Source organism: Schistocerca americana, chromosome X, assembly GCF_021461395.2.
Source record: "Schistocerca americana isolate TAMUIC-IGC-003095 chromosome X, iqSchAmer2.1, whole genome shotgun sequence".
Taxonomy (NCBI): domain Eukaryota; kingdom Metazoa; phylum Arthropoda; class Insecta; order Orthoptera; family Acrididae; genus Schistocerca; species Schistocerca americana.
In genome coordinates this window covers 923811668-923828500 of record NC_060130.1, presented here as the reverse complement: position 1 = coordinate 923828500, position 16833 = coordinate 923811668, and the positions used below count along the sequence as shown (strand labels likewise).

General features: G+C 41.0%; 1 protein-coding gene across 14 annotated transcripts in view; it reads left to right on the top strand.

Moving 5' to 3' along the window:
* Window positions 1-16833, top strand: part of LOC124554703 (CTTNBP2 N-terminal-like protein) — a 222296-nt gene that overhangs the window by 145970 nt on the left and 59493 nt on the right. For 8 of the 14 annotated variants that reach the window (XM_047128326.1, XM_047128327.1, XM_047128328.1 and 5 more), the window contains 2 exons: window positions 9905-10044; window positions 15603-15953. In XM_047128326.1, coding sequence (XP_046984282.1) covers window positions 9905-10044; window positions 15603-15953 — 491 coding nt within the window. The remainder of the gene's footprint in view (window positions 1-9904; window positions 10045-15602; window positions 15954-16833) is intronic. The other 6 variants (XM_047128336.1, XM_047128337.1, XM_047128338.1 and 3 more) reach the window with 2 other exon arrangements.

Genomic DNA, 16833 nt, shown 5'->3' with positions numbered 1-16833 from the left:
TATCTCCGGCTTTAGCCAGCTCTCAGAGCCTATAACGATTTGAGCATCAGTGCTTTCTATTAGCGTTTTGAGTTCTGGTACTTTCCCAACACAGATACGACAATTTACAACTGTTATACCAGTGGTTCCTGTATCTATGTTTTTCCTGTGTTTGGCCTACACCCTTTGTGACTGAAGCCCTTCTTGTGTTTTCCCGAAACCCTCTAGCCTACAAAATCGCCCAGTCCATGCTACACAGCCCCTGCTACCTGTGTAGCCACCTACTGAGTATAGTGGACACCTGACTCCGCAATCGGTCCTGTTGACTATGCTACAAATGGTCAGCTCTGCTTTCGTCTTGCAAGCAAGACTGGCAGCCTTTACCACTTCTGTTAGCTGCTCGAAACCAGAGAGAATCTCTTCTGGTCCAAAGTTACACACATCATTGGTACCGACGTGAGCAACCACCTGCAGTTAGCTGCACCCTGTGCTCTTCATGGCATCTGGGAGGACCCGTTCCACATCTGGAATGACTCCATCCAGTATGCACACGGAGTGCACGTTGGTTTTCTTTCACTTCTTGGCAGCCATGTCCCTAAGGGGCTCCATAACGCACCTAATGTTGGAGCTCCCAACTATCAATAATCCCACCCTCTGTGATTGTCTGGATCTTGCAGGCTGAGAAGTTTCCTCTGAAACAGGACAGATGACATCATCTGTCTCACTGACAATGTCAGCCACAGAGAGCACCTGGAACCTGTTTGTCAGACAAACCTGGGGAGGCCTTATGTGCAGCTGCCTGGGAAGTCTTTCGCCATCTGCTACGCCCCATGGCAACATCCGACTTGACCGCAGGTGAAGGGTCAATATCAGTGCGAGCAGTAACTGAGCTGGCCAACGGTGAGGGCTGATCAGAGGACTCGGACATGCTGGACATCCATTGGATCCCCACGGTCGGCCCTCAACAGTGGTGCCAATCCACTGCAGCCTCAAGCTTGTAACTGAAGCCATCACAGCCTGAAGCTGGGAGCGAAGTGTCACCAACTCAGCTCGCATCTGCACACAACTATTGCAGTCTGTGTCCATACTAAAGACCGCGGAAAACTAAACTCTGCAGATAAACGGGCTATTGGCACGTGCTGCGCAGCTTTATTGTAGACCCTGATGAAAAATCAGGAACTGTGTTTAACAAATTAGATTCATACGCAGAGATTGTAGAACCTAACTAACGAAGCACTCGGATGAAACTAAAGAATTCGCCCCGATTAGGAACTGGTAATATGTCACAAAATCGGTTTACTTTCTGTTGTAGACAAAACTGCGAGAACTGTGAGAACTGTGGCTATTAGATATTAAATTAACATGCAGAAACACAAGAAACTAAACTATTAAAGCACACAGACGATATTATTAAGTTCGCTCCTGGTTAGGAACTCATAAAAGTCATAAAATTGTTTACTTCCCTGTTGCTGCTTGGGTCTTGGCCGTCTGCTGCTGTGTTTTTGGAATCAATCCTAGTTGACATGGAGGAGGTCATTCAGTTCAAGATCCTTAAATTTGTTTGTGCTTGGAATATGTTCTAAGATACTACAACAAATCTATGTCAAAGGTATTGGATGGTAGTTTTGTGGATCATTTCCACTACTCTTCTTGTAGACGGGTGTTACCTGTGCTCTCTTCCATATATTGGGCACAGTTTTTTGTTTGAGGGATCTATGATAGAGTGCAGGAAGAAGAGGAGCTAACTCAGGTGCAAATTCAAAATATAATCTGATAGGGATTCTATTGGTCCCTGGAGCTTTGTTCAAATTTAACAATTTCAGCTGTTTCTCAACACCACTGACACTAATACTTATTTCACTTATCTTTCAGTGGTTTGAGGATTAAATTGGGACAGTTCTTGTGGGTTTTCCTGTGTAAAGGAACATTTGAAAACAGAGTTAAGCAGTTCAACTTTTGCTTTGCTACCCTCAGTTTCAGTTCCTGTCTCATTCGCTAGGGACTGCGCACCAACTTTGGTGCCACTAATAGCCTTTACATAAAACTAGAATTTCTTTGGGTCTTGTGAAAGATCATTTGACGATCTTCTGTAACAGTAGTCACTGAAGGCTACACGTTTTGCCCTTTAACAGCCAATTGCATTTTATTCAGAATCTCTCTCTGTCTACAGTCCTACGTTTTTCTGTATCTATTACACAGTAGTATCTGTTCCTTTAAAAGTTTATTTACTGTGACTGTATACCATGGAGGGTTCTTCCCATTATTAACTGTTCTATTGGATACATATCTGTCTAGTTCACAGTCAACTATTATTTTAAACTTGAGCCATAGTTCCTATACACGATTCTGCCCTGTGTTGAAAGTTTCAGATTTGTTGTTGAGATATGACAATACTGATTTTTTATCTAATACATATAATGAGGAAGCATCTAGTAAATGTTCCACAGGATGTCTCTATCACACCCACCGCAAACAAAACTGTAATTTTACCAATTGATTGTTGAATGATTAATGTCTCCACCAATGATTACAGTATATTTCGAGAACTTACATACAAGCCAACTGATATTTTCCCTAGTTTTCAATTGCATCGGGATTTGAGTCTGGTGGATGACTTGAGGGCCCAGTTATCATTTTATGCTCACACCTGATGCTGAGTCATGCCCAAACAATCTCGCATGCTGCTTCAATTTCTATATTGGTGAATTTGAGTTTCTTGTGTACAACCACAAATACACCACCTCCATTGCCCATTAGCCTATCCTTTTGATGTTGATGTTGTTGTTGGGTTAAGTTAAGTATCAAAGGTGGGTCAGATATGATAGTCGGATGCTTCTATAGACCACCTGCATCAGCAACCGTAGTAGTTGAGCGCCTCAGAGAGAACCTGCAGAACGTCGTGAAGAAGTTTCGTGATCATACTATTGTAATAGGGGGAGACTTCAATCTACCAGGTATAGAATGGGATAGTCACACAATCAGAACTGGAGCCAGGGACAGAGACTCTTGTGACATTATCCTGACTGCCTTGTCCGAGAATTACTTCGAGCAGATAGTTAGATAACCAACTCGTGAAGCTAACGTTTTAGACCTCATAGCAACAAATAGACCGGAACTTTTCGACTCCGTGAATGTAGAAGAGGGTATCAGTGATCATAAGTCAGTGGTTGCATCAATGACTACAAGTGTAATAAGAAATGCCAAGAAAGGAAGGAAAATATATTTGCTTAACAAGAGTGATAGGACACAAATCGCAGAATATCTGAGTGACCACCATCAAACATTCATTTCTGAGGAAGAGGATGTGGAACAAAAATGGAAAAAATTCAGAAACATCGTCCAGTACGCCTTAGATAAGTTCGTACCGACTAAGGTCCAAAGCGAGGGGAAAGATCCACCGTGGTATAACAATCATGTACGAAAGGTACTACGGAAACAAAGAAAGCTTCATCATAGGTTTAAGAGTAGTCGAATCATAGCTGATAAGGAAAAGCTGAACGAAGCGAAAAAGAGCGTAAAGAGAGCAATGAGAGAAGCATTCAACGAATTCGAACATAAAACATTGGCAAACAATCTAAACAAGAACCCTAAAAAGTTTTGGTCATATGTAAAATCGGTAAGCGGATCTAAATCCCCTATTCAGTCACTCGTTGACCACGATGGCACCGAAACAGAGGACGACCGAAGAAAGGCAGAAATACTGAATTCAGTGTTCCGAAACTGTTTCACTGCGGAAAATCGTAACACGGTCCCTGACTTCAGCCGTCGTACGGACGCCAAAATGGAAAATATTGAAATAAACGATATCGGAATTGAAAAACAACTGCTATCACTTAGTAGCGGAAAAGCATCCGGACCAGACGAGATACCCTTAAGATTCTACAGTGATTATGCTAAAGAACTTGCCCCCTTTCTATCAGCAATTTATCGTAGATCGCTGGAAGAACGTAACGTACCTAGCGACTGGAAGAAAGCGCAGGTCGTTCCCATTTTCAAGAAGGGTCATAAATCAGATGCGAATAATTATAGGCCTATTTCGCTTACATCAATCTGTTGTAGAATAATGGAACATGTTTTGTGTTCTCGTATTATGACGTTCTTAGATAATACAAATCTCCTTCATCATAACCAACATGGATTCCGCAAACAGAGATCATGTGAAACTCAGCTCGCCCTATTTGCCCAAGAAATTCACAGTGCCGTAGACACTGGCGAGCAGATTGATGCCGTATTCCTGGACTTCAGGAAGGCATTTGATACGGTTCCACACTTACGTTTAGTGAAAAAAATACGAGCTTACGGAATATCGGACCAGGTTTGTGATTGGATTCAGGATTTCCTAGAAGAAAGAACACATGATGTCATTCTTAACGGTTCAAAATCTGCAAATGTAGAGGTAATTTCGGGAGTACCGCAGGGAAGCGTGATAGGACCTTTATTGTTTACAATATACATAAATGACTTAGTTGACAACATCGGTAGCTCCGTGAGGCTATTTGCAGATGACACGGTTGTCTACAAGAAAGTAGCAACATCAGAAGACTCGTACGTACTCCAGGAGGACCTGCAGAGGATTAATGCATGGTGCGACAGCTGGCAGCTTTCCCTAAACGTAGATAAATGTAATATAATGCGCATACATAGGGGCAGAAATCCATTCCAGTACGATTATGCCATAGGTGGTAAATCATTGGAAGCGGTAACGACCGTAAAATACTTAGGAGTTACTATCCGGAGCGATCTGAAGTGGAATGATCACATAAAACAAATAGTGGGAAAAGCAGGCGCCAGGTTGAGATTCATAGGAAGAATTCTAAGAAAATGTGACTCATCGACGAAAGAAGTAGCTTACAAAACGCTTGTTCGACCGATTCTTGAGTATTGCTCATCAGTATGGGACCCTTACCAGGTTGGATTAATAGAAGAGATAGACATGATCCAGCGAAAAGCAGCGCGATTCGTCATGGGGACAGTTAGTCAGCGCGAGAGCGTTACGGAGATGCTGAACAAGCTCCAGTGGCGGACGCTTCAAGAAAGGCGTTACGCAATACGGAGAGGTTTATTATCGAAATTACGAGAGAGCACATTCCGGGAAGAGATGGGCAACATATTACTACCGCCCACATATATCTCGCGTAATGATCACAACGAAAAGATCCGAGAAATTAGAGCAAATACGGAGACTTACAAGCAGTCGTTCTTCCCACGCACAATTCGTGAATGGAACAGGGAAGGGGGATCAGATAGTGGTACAATAAGTACCCTCCGCCACACACCGTAAGGTGGCTTGGGGAGTATAGATGTAGATGTAGATGTTGTTGTTGTGGTGGTGGTCTTCAGTCCTGAGATTGGTTTGATGCAGCTCTCCATGCTACTCTATCCTGTGCAAGCTTCATCATCTCCCAGTACCTACTGCAGCCTACATCCTTCTGAATCTGCTTAGTTTATTCATCTCTTGGTCTCCGTCTATGATTTTTACCCTCCACGCTGCCCTCCAGTACCAAATTGGTGATCCCTTGATGCCTCAGAACATGTCCTACCAACCAATCCCTTCTTCTAGTCAAGTTGTGCCACAAAATCCTCTTCTGCCCAATTATATTAAATACCTCCTCATTAGTTATGTGATCTACCCATCTAATCTTCAGCATTCTTCTGTAGCACCACATTTCGAAAGCTTCTATTCTCTTCTTGTCTATACTATCTATTGTCCATGTTTCACTTCCATACATGGCTACACTCCATACAAATACTTTCAGAAACGACTTCCTGACACTTAAATCTATACTCGATGTTAACAAATTTCTCTTCTTCAGAAACGCTTTCCTTGCCATTGCCAGTCTACATTTTATATCCTCTCTACTTTGACCATCATCAGTTATTTTGCTCCCCAAATAGCAAAACTCCTTTACTACTTTCAGTGTCTCATTTCCTAATCTAATTCCCTCACCATCGCTCGACTTAATTCAACTACATTCCGTTATCCTCGTTTTGCTTTTGTTGATGTTCATCTTATACCCTCCTTTCAAGACACTGTCCATTCCGTTCAACTGCTGTTCCAAGTCCTTTGCTGTCTCTGACAGAATTAGAATGTCATTGGCAAACCTCAAAGTTTTTATTTCTTCTCCATGGATTTTAATACCTACTCTGAACTTTTCTTTTGTTTCCTTTACTGCTTGCTCAATATACAGATTGAATAGCATTGGGGAGAGGCTACAACCCTGTCTCACTCCCTTCCCAACCACTGCTTTCATGTCCCTTGACTCTTATAACTGCCATCTGCTTTCTGTACAAATTGTAAATAGCCTTTCGCTCCCTGTATTTTACCCCTGCCACCTTCAGAATTTGAAAGAGAGCATTCCAGTCAACATTGTCAAAAGCTTTCTATAAGTCTACAAATGCTAGAGATGTAGCTTTGCCTTTCCTTAATCTTTCTTCTAAGATAAGTCGTACTGAAAGGAGTTTTGCTATTTGGGGAGCAAAATAACTGATGATGGTCAAAGTAGAGAGGATATAGAATGTAGACTGGAAATGGCAAGGAAAGCGTTTCTGAAGAAGAGAAATTTGTTAACATCGAGTATAGATTTAAGTGTCAGGAAGTCGTTTCTGAAAGTATTTGTGTGGAGGGTAGCCATGTATGGAAGTGAAACGTAGACGATAAATAGTTTGGACAAGAAGAGAATAGAAGCTTTCGAAATGTGGTGCTACAGAAGAGTGCTGAAGATTAGATGGGTAGATCACATAACTAATGAGGAGGTATTGAATAGAACTGGGGAGAAGAAGAGTATGTGGCACAACTTGACAAAAAGAAGGGACCGGTTAGTAGGACATGTTCTGAGGCATCAAGGGATCACAAATTTAGCATTGGAGGGCAGCGTGGAGGGTAAAAATCATAGAGGGAGACCAAGAGATGAATACACTAAGCAGATTCAGAAGGATGTGGGTTGCAGTAAGTACTGGGAGATCAAGAAGCTTGCACAGGATAGAGTAGTGTGGAGAGCTGCATCAAACCAGTCTCAGGACTGAAGACAACAACAACAACAACAACAACAACAACAAGTCGTAGGGTCAGTATTGCCTCACGTGTTCCTACATTTCTACGGAATCCAAACTGATCTTCACCGAGGTCGGTTTCTACCAGTTTTCCCATTTGTCTGTAAAGAATTCACGTTAGTATTTTGCAGCTGTGACTTATTAAACTGATAGTTCAGTAATTTTCACATCTGTCAACACCTGCTTTGTTTGGGATTGGAATTATTATATTCTTCTTGACGTCTGAGGGAATTTCGCCTGTCTTGTACATCTTGCTCACCAGATGGTAGAGTTTTGTCAGGACTGGCTCTCCCAAGGCTGTCAGTAGTTCTAATGGAATGTTGTCTACTCCCGGGGCCTTGTTTTGACTTTAAATGCTCTGTCAAACTCTTCACGCAGTATCCTTTTGATATACACTTAAATATTCCCCCAAAATCTAACTGCTATCAATTTCAGGTTTCAAATTGCAGATATGCCTTTTTGTACCAGACATTTGCAACCCTTTGATGGAAGGACTCAAGGAATTCATTAAAATTATTTGAAATTAACAATCAAATAGTTATGTTAATATTTTATTGTGGTGAACAAGAACAGTAATGGAATTACGAATGTCTTAAATGTGTTGCATCTACAAGCAGAGTTGTGGTATGTGAAAAGTAATAAGTACAAAGATTATTATTATTATTACTATCATCACCATCATCATCATCATAAAAAGGAAGGTAGTTTACAAGTTTCAAAAAGATGTAGAAGTCTTGAGGATTTATGTAGAATAAAATTGTGGCTCACTGCTCCAGCTTTACTATGATGGTAGCATTGAGAATGACTTACTTCAAAGTTCGCTCTTTCTATATATTACTTTTTGTGTGCCATTGCTCAGGTTGTAGACGTAGCCTCATTTTTGGAATTTATGGTTGTCTCATTTACCTACTTGTACAGTTCTCTGGACAACAAATGGAATGCATCTACATAGACCACTGCAGTGCTGCCAGCTTGAGAAAAAGGAAGCAAGGCTGAGAATGAGAAGGAAGCATTTACAGACAAGGACAGAGATACATATTACCCTGCAATACAAAATATTCTCCACCCTTGGTGGATGACACCAACAGCACCTTGGCAATTTCATGCAACAGCCTGATCCATCACAATACTGCCTGACCAGCCATGCAATATAACTGCCTATTGTAACAATGTTGATAGCAAGATTACCATGGCTGCACATTACTATAAAATAAGGCCCATGTAAATCCACCTTTTGGTTATCTGGTCTGTACACAGCACATGTTGCAACAGTAGAAGCACAGGGTGACACAGTTAAAAGTAGCCCACCTCCCTTTTGAACTCAAATGCAGTAATTTTTTGATCTGTGAAATAGAGTAAACAACGACAACAGTGGGCAGTTTAATACAATAATCAATTGCTGGCATTCTTCTGTCAGCATTTAACTTAATTTCATCAGTGAAGTTGGACGTTTTTCTTTGCAGTCTGCAAAATGACATTCTCAATAGAAGAAAGAGTTGAAACTGTGGAAACATCTGAGAACAGGTTCAATTAAGGGAACTTGCCAAAAATTTTGCATCAAGTATCCAGATAGAGGACTACCAGCAGAGAGAGCTGTGTCTGTATAAAAATTGGTGCATCTACAGATCTGTACAAAACGTAAAATGACAAATAATTCCTTCAGTTCACACACCAGAAGATGTTGCAGACATTCACTGAAGAATTATTCAAAGCCCAAAGAAGTATACACATAAACTGGCCCAACAGGTGCATGTAAGTAGGAGGACTAGGAAGTTGCCAGTGGATATTGAAAATTCTTAATTTGAAGCCATATTTTGCGACGGTTGTGTAGCGATCGTGGGAGGATAACAGTCAAATTACTGTATGTAGCTTTTGAATGACATCAGCGATGTTTTGTTAGACTCATTCCATGACATCATGAGTGATAAAGCATGGTTTCATCTTTCCAGTCATGTGAATTCACAGAATGTGAGGTACTGGGCAACAGAGAATCATAACATTGTGTTGTGTCAGCAACCACTCCATGATGAAAAAAATCGGCATTTGATGTGATGTAACAGGAATGGGCATCATTGGACCGATATTTTTTTTTACACTACCCTCAAGATGGTTGCATAAATGGAAATTTTTGATACATGTTGTGCTCAGCTCACACAGAATATGAAAGATAATACTGCTTCTTCCAGCAAGATGGGGCAACAAGCCACATAAGTAAGATATCCCTGGTATGAGTCCATGATGGCTTCACTGAGAAACGAACTGTCGGCAAACATTTATGGCCACGAAGTTTACCAGATCTAACAACATGTGATATTTTCCTGTGTGGACACTTGGAGAGCAAGGTCTGTGAAACAAATCCACACACAATACGTAAATTGAAAGGCAACATCAGCCATAAAATTTCTTCCATCGATATCTGAACATTACGACAGGTATATCTGAATATGCCTAAGCATGCACAGCTGTGTATTGATGTTGCAGCGGGTCACTATATTTTTCATTGTAAATAAATGGTAAGTTCACGTCACTGCTTTGTTTCTGTAATTTCACTGCATTTTCTTTAAGCTTACATAGACTACTTCTATCTGTGCCACTCTATGGTGTTACATACAGCATTTCCTGCAGTCTTCCGTACACAATTCATTTCTCAATAACAGCTTAAGCATTTTATGTTGAAATATTGTCTGAAACTTTGAAGGTGTGAAATAGAACAGACAATTCCAGTATTTATGTCTTTCCACAATTTATGATGTAAAGAAGCACTAACATTGTGCAGAGACTAGTAGGAGCATTCCTATTTTTCCCCCTTCTCTAGTCAGTCAAATTTTGTTTACCTGTATTATCAGCTAATAAGTAAACTTTTCAACTGTTGCAGCAACAGGCATTGCCCGCTCTGTTTCACCAGGACAAGGTTTAAGGACAGCCCCTTTTTCTGCAACTACAACATCTGATGCAAGATCTGCACCACCATCAGGAAACTGGATGGCCACGACTGCTGAACAACTTGTGACACAGGCAAGTTTTATTTATGTTTCATATGTTTTATCTACATTACTTTGGTTAAGTATTACCAATTTTCTAAAAATGGTATATTACTTTCTGTACACACTCTAAGCATGGCAGATTTAAATAATAATGATTGGCTTCTCTGAAAATTACTCAGAGATCCGTTCCTGAAGGACAATATAATAATTATATGTGCTACAGGACAAGATCATTTTAATGATAGTTGAGGTGACAGGTAGTTAATCATTGTAGGAGTATATGATAACAAATTCAGACCAAATGAAGCACACGACACAGTAAAGCATGCTCGGTCACATCAATACATAGTGTACCCCTTCTGACAACAACGCAGGCATGCATGATCATCGGGTGCGAAATAGCATCCTGTGGTAGACTTTCCCAAGGACCTTGTGTCTTCAGTTGCAATTCAGTAGTGATTTTTGCAACCCTGGAGAATGAGAGTAGGTTCTTGCTTCATGATATGTTCTATTGACGAAAGGTCTGGTGATTTTGCAAGCCCAGACAGTTGTTGTACGCCATGAAGAACTCATTGTGTTGCAGCAGCCTTAAGTGGACATGTGTTGTGCTGCTGGAAAAGCACACCATCTTCTTTCCACAGAAATGACAGTAGCATGGGGATAATGCCTGTGCAATGTAGAAGCCTTAAATGTGATCAGGAATTGTAACAGATGGTCTCAAACACCATGAAGCCTGGGATGGGACCTGTGTGTCTTGGGTGAATGTGCTTTGTAATAGGCTGCTCAACAGGTCTACGCCACATACGTATATTTCCATCACTCCCATACAAACAGAACCTACTCTCATCACTAAAGACAACAGAGTGCCATTTTCCAGTCAACTCTTTCATGACACCATATCTGCTATACTTGATGATGTTGTTGTGGTATCAACCTCGCCAGAAGTGCACGTGATCTTAATCCCTCTGCTAACAGGCAGTTCCCAGTTGCCTCTGATGACATAGAAGGTGCAACATGTGCCCAGATTTTGTCCCGGGGTAATGATTGGACAGCCACTGCCACTCACACAATGTGTCATCTTGACTTGTGTATGTAGTACATAGACATCGAGAACCTGGTCAACAGGTGTGGGAATGTTCCACAGGCCACTGTTGAAAGCGTCATCACACAACCGATACAATGTGGCCAGCATGTGCAGCAATCCATCAGTAAAAGGGTCCCTGTTCAAATGACTGAAACTGTTCAGTAGGCGTACGTACTCCCCTGTGAGACACGGTTGTACCCTAGAATGAATGTTGTAAACACTGTCTGCCTCTAAACTCTCAACACATTTACTGCCAGCAGAGTCAAAACAGAAGATGCACAGACAGGCCTGCCGAGTGCCATCTGATCGCCAGTGGCCGTGACAAATGTCACACTACAACCTCTCAGTACGTACATATCATACTCTGGTGCCACTGAACACAGCCCTTGTGTGTTGCATTTTTTTCTCTCTGTGTATAAAAAAGCTGCAAGCTGAAATGGCTATTGAATTGAAGTAGTTTTGGGGAATCATTTGAATCAGGGATTACCATCAGCTGCATACAACACTAAAATGAGGCGTAAATTTGCTGTGCTTGCTTTGTTTGCTGTTGCCATTTGTCTTTTAAAAAGGCTGGAGAGTGTGCTAGTTATTTGCCTGTTCACATCTATGTCCTACAGGAAGAATGAATAGGTTGACAAAAGTTCATTGGGTAAGTTAATTGCTTGTCCATATTTTCAATGTGTCGTTGATGTATTGTCATGTGCTGCAGCCTTTTGTGTCTAATTGCTGGTTTGGCATTTCCCATATATGTTGTACTTATTTCCTGTAATTAGTCATTGGAGGTCACACTATCAGTTGGTCTAATATTTTACAAGATACATCCAAAGCTTTGAAGAAGTATTCATAATTTTCATAGTAAAAGTTTTGTATTGGTGGAGAGGATCAAGATAATACACTGAAGCAACCATTGAAATCAAGCCCATTGTGCTCAGTAGTATGTTACGCCATAGCTGGTTGGTATTTATGGCCCCATAGAATGTTGTGCAGAAATTGTAGCAGAGCTGGTATGTGATTTGGCTGCTCCCACAGGTAGCTCTGCCTCTGATAGATTAGGACAAGCCTGTGACAAGGCTTTAGTAGGATGTGCAGGTTGGGTGAATTGGGCAAGTCTTGAGCCTGGGACTTACACTGGGATATGACCCATGTGGTAAAGGACTGAGAGAGGTTGTGCCATAGAATGTGGTCCCGAGGCCAAGACACTGGGTCTTCATACCTCCATAGCCTCAATACCTTTTCTCTCATTTGCTTCTTCTGGTGCTTCTGAGCCCAATATGCCTCCCTCCTGGACGTTGACCTCAATCTTTCTGAGGGCTCCATCCATAATTCTGTCCATATGAAGATGACTAGCCATCAACAGTACCCGCCTTTAGACAGCTGTCATCACTACCACACCAAAAAATCACTGCTCTATATTCTGGCCACCTGAGGTTGGCATATCTGCAGTGACAAGAAATCCCATGCTCAGTATGCTGAAGGTCTCACAGAGGCATCTACAGACAGGCACTGTACCTAAAACATCCTCTGCAGACACACACACACACACACACACACACACACACACACCTCCTCCCCAACACCCACCAACCTCGAGAATCAGTTGCGAAGATGCACCAGTATCACCCTGGACTGGGACAACTTGACCATATCCTTTGCCAGGGTTTTGACTCACTGTCCTCGTGCTCAAAAATAGGAATATCCTACTTATAGACCTTCCCAACCGTCCTACGATGGTATTCTCCCATTCACCCAGTGTATGCAACACAGTGGTCCATTCCTATGCCACAGTTGCTCCCAGCTCCTTGCCACACAGGTCATATTCCAGTAGTGGAGCACACTGCTGAGAGCAGCATGCTCAATTTAAATGGTTGCTTCAGAATCTGTGCCATCTCTATCCTTGCCCCAACACCATCTTCCCTGAACTAAGTAGATAAGAGTTGCCTTCGCCACACATCCTTCATTCCATTAATCCTCCTGGCCTCAATCTCCACTACCCCCTTACCTCACACCCATCTCCACCCTGCCCCAGGACCCTAACTTCACCTACACCTGCACCCACACCTTATCCCATTCTATCAGCTCTTCCCAATCTGTTCCTCACAGATGCCGGTGACCATGAGTCACTTTCCTATGCTATACACACCTGTTACATCTGCTTCGTGCTTTACTGTCCTGTACACCTGTTGCCTTTATTGGAGCTATAAGGCACCCTTTCACAGTCCTCCCTCCCACTTCCCACTTACTCTCTCCCGTCTCCCACTCCACTACCTCCCATTTCCCAGTTACTTTCTGCCCTCTCCCACTGCATCTGAAATAACACATCATCCCAGCCAACCTGCAGAGCTGCAGTACCAACAGTTTGTTTTCAGCTGGCATAATGTATCGATCACACACGTACCTGTGTGTGTGTGTGTGTGTGTGTGTGTGTGTGTGTGTGTGTGTGTGTCCATATTCTAAATCGAGAAAAGATTCATCCAAGAACTGGTAGGTTTTCAGCCTTTTTTATGTGCCTGTTACTGACCCAACACCTCTGCTGTTGGTTACTCCTTACCTTTTCTCCGAAATTATATATATTCTGCCAGCACTTTCCATTGCCAGATAAAAAGTGATTTCTTTGGTTGCAGTTTACGTTAAAAAGACTTCAGGATTTGGCGAAGAAAACAAAGTTGAGTCTCTTATGTGAGAAAAATCTGTTTTAAAAATTGTCATTGCGTTTCTAAATTGCCAAAAAAGCAACTAGAGGACACCAAGTGATGCCACACTACAATCTAATCTGACAGCTATTCCATGGTAACACCAAAGTGTATAACCAACAGAGAGCATTGTAGTAGGTTCAACAGTTTGATTAATGAGCCACTCAATTTGTTTCTGAAATCTGGCAGTGCACTCTCATCTGCATTTTTCTGTTTATGTATTCCTTTGGTAGGTAATGCTCATTGGACCTGCAATAACTGTAATCAATACTGTATAATGCTGTAGTGTGGGTCATATATTGAATGCTTATTTAGATACTAGTGGAATTTTTTCCAGTTAAACAGTGAACTTTTATAAAATTTTCTCCACACAGTAACGAAATGTACAGATGGAATTGTAAACAGTCTTTAGGGACATTTCCATAAAAATGAGTATGACCACTAACAATTATTATTCTTTGTTTTATGCCTAGTGTTCATAGTGGTATATGTTGCAGTCAAGTTAGTTCACACATCAGATGATGGTCACAAACTGTCAGCTTAGGTTAATGTTCACAAAGATGGGGCTCGGTTGTGGTAATTAGGCTGCTGCTGATAGTAATTGGATGCATTTCAACAGTATTCTTTTTAAGTTGTTGCATTGAGAAACAGTTAGTCTAGAAAATTCCCAAATACATCTCCATGTAGTAGGTACTTTGTTATGAAGTTATTAACAATCGAAGATCATACGTAGTCTTTATATAGCAACCTCGAAGACTATGCTTCAGGTCTGATAGCGTGCAGCCTGTTCTTTTCAGTGTGGGAAATTACCACCAGCCTTGCAGCCCAAGGCGGTCTAATGGGAGTTACGATCTATAAAAATGTAACAAGGTAAATTTCCCAAATTGGAGATATTCCAACCAAAAGATGAAACAGTTTAAAAACAAGGAAACTTTGAACCTTCAGTACTGATCAGTGGACATCATGAAGGTACAAGAATATTTAATAATTACAGAAGACCTGAAAAATCATCATAATAATACTTTCAGCATTTGGGTTTGCTCTATTACCTACTTTTTATGATTCTGATTTAATTTAATCACCATTAGATAATTTATTTTTAAGCTGGTGTAGCAAATAACTTTTGACCATTCAGTTTTTTTATCACTGAGACTTACAGCCCACAGCTGTCCAATTTTTCATTTACAACACTAATCTCAAAAATGGGATGAATGAAAAATTGTTGTGATGCCAACCAGCTGACGTTCTCAGGATGGCTGCATGTTTAAGACCAATTTCAGGGTCGTTTGGCAGTGTCTGTCATAAGTCGACTCAATTTTTCTCTCTCCGTCAGTCGAGGATTAGAGATATAAAAATATATTCTGTAATGAAAAGGCCCCTCTTATCGACAGAAAAGAAGAGGAATTGGATTGTTGTCATTGCAGACTATTAACAGAGCAATGAAAAACTGATTCAGCTTTCAAAATGAAAGTTCGCTTCTTACAACAGAAAAAATAAAACTTCTTAGCTACCCCTGCCCTCCTCCCCCTGCTGCGACTGGGGAGTCCTCAGTCATCCTTCTCCTCATACAAACTAAAGATGGCATTTTATAGACAACTCACAGCTTTCTGCATGCTGCAGTTACTGGGCATATTTTCTGTGTCTGTATGTGGTTTGTGATGACAATATTCTGTAACCAGTGTTGTTTGTTTGGTAGTAAGACTCCTGCCATATCAGAAGACGTTACACAAAATTTCTACTGAGTGTACATCCATTTTGTAGCATGATATCTTTATTCTTATTGTAATTACACAGTTCCTTTATTCCCTATTTCAGGATAAACGTGCACAGGTAGTGCAAGTAACACCACGTGTCAGTCTGACGACGTCACCAAGCTCCAAGGTGTTTGCATCTCAGGGTAACAAAGTAATGTTTCATGTGACATCTAGTACTGCTGTTCAACCGGAGACTCAAACTCCTCCCAAAAAAGTAGCTGCCCCCAGCAGGGGTGTTCCCCCTCCTGTACCTCCAAATAAACCTATAGTGCCACCAAAGAAAGAAGCTGTTGTAAGACGATCTGAGCCCTCATCCAACACTTCTGAAGCTGTGGACGGAAAGAAGAAATATGCAGTTGCCAAAGAAAAAGTGCAGGAAGGTGAAGTGCATGAGAATAGGAGAGAACCACAGGTGGGTTCTCAAGAGGAAACAGGCAGTGCACGTCTGCATGAAAATCTTTCTGGTCAAAGCTTAGAAATTTTAGGGCAGGAGTTAGCAGATTTTCAAAAAATTCTTTGTTCCATGGGAGCAGGTAAAAAAGCTTAAATTTCCTATAGTCATTTATCATGTTTGCACTGGATACCAATTACTGGTGAAATATGGCAGGTTGGTGAATTGCTGCTTTCTTCAGTCCACTTTAATTTTCCTCCTACCTCCTTTCCTCAAAATTTTGTTTGAGCTACTGATGTGACATGAACTTTTTTGTTACTTTTTTCCACAAAAAGAAATTAGGTTACCTGTCTCCCTCTTACCTTGAGAAATTATGTTTAGACAAAACACACACAAGTAAATATCCTCTTTACTTAATGTCTTGTGTTGATAGTTTTTGTTTTGTGCTTATAATGCAATGTAAACTGTTTAATGGCTGTTAATGTGATGTAATATCTTGTCCTATACATTTATTTAACTCATAATAGCCAATTTAGACTGGTATTGTTACACGAATGACAGAATTGTCATTCATTTAGCATTGGAAAATTGTTCATATTGCCACATCGTAAAACGTTTTTCTGTAGTATAACTGCGTTTATAGGATACAGTGTTTCAATGGAGTGCATGTTCTTAGTTTATTTATCATTTACTGTTTTAATATTTGTGGTGATAATATATTGCATTTAGTTACGTGTGTGCTCATCATTGTTTTAAGCTCAGTATAGCAAGAGAAGACTGGGAAGATTGGAATTAAGTGCTTGATGGGTTGTGTAGTCTTTATACTTAAAACAGTCGCTTAAACTCACAGTCCTGCAATGCTCCTTCTGTTAAGATGTGTGATATGTGCTTGTTTTAATTT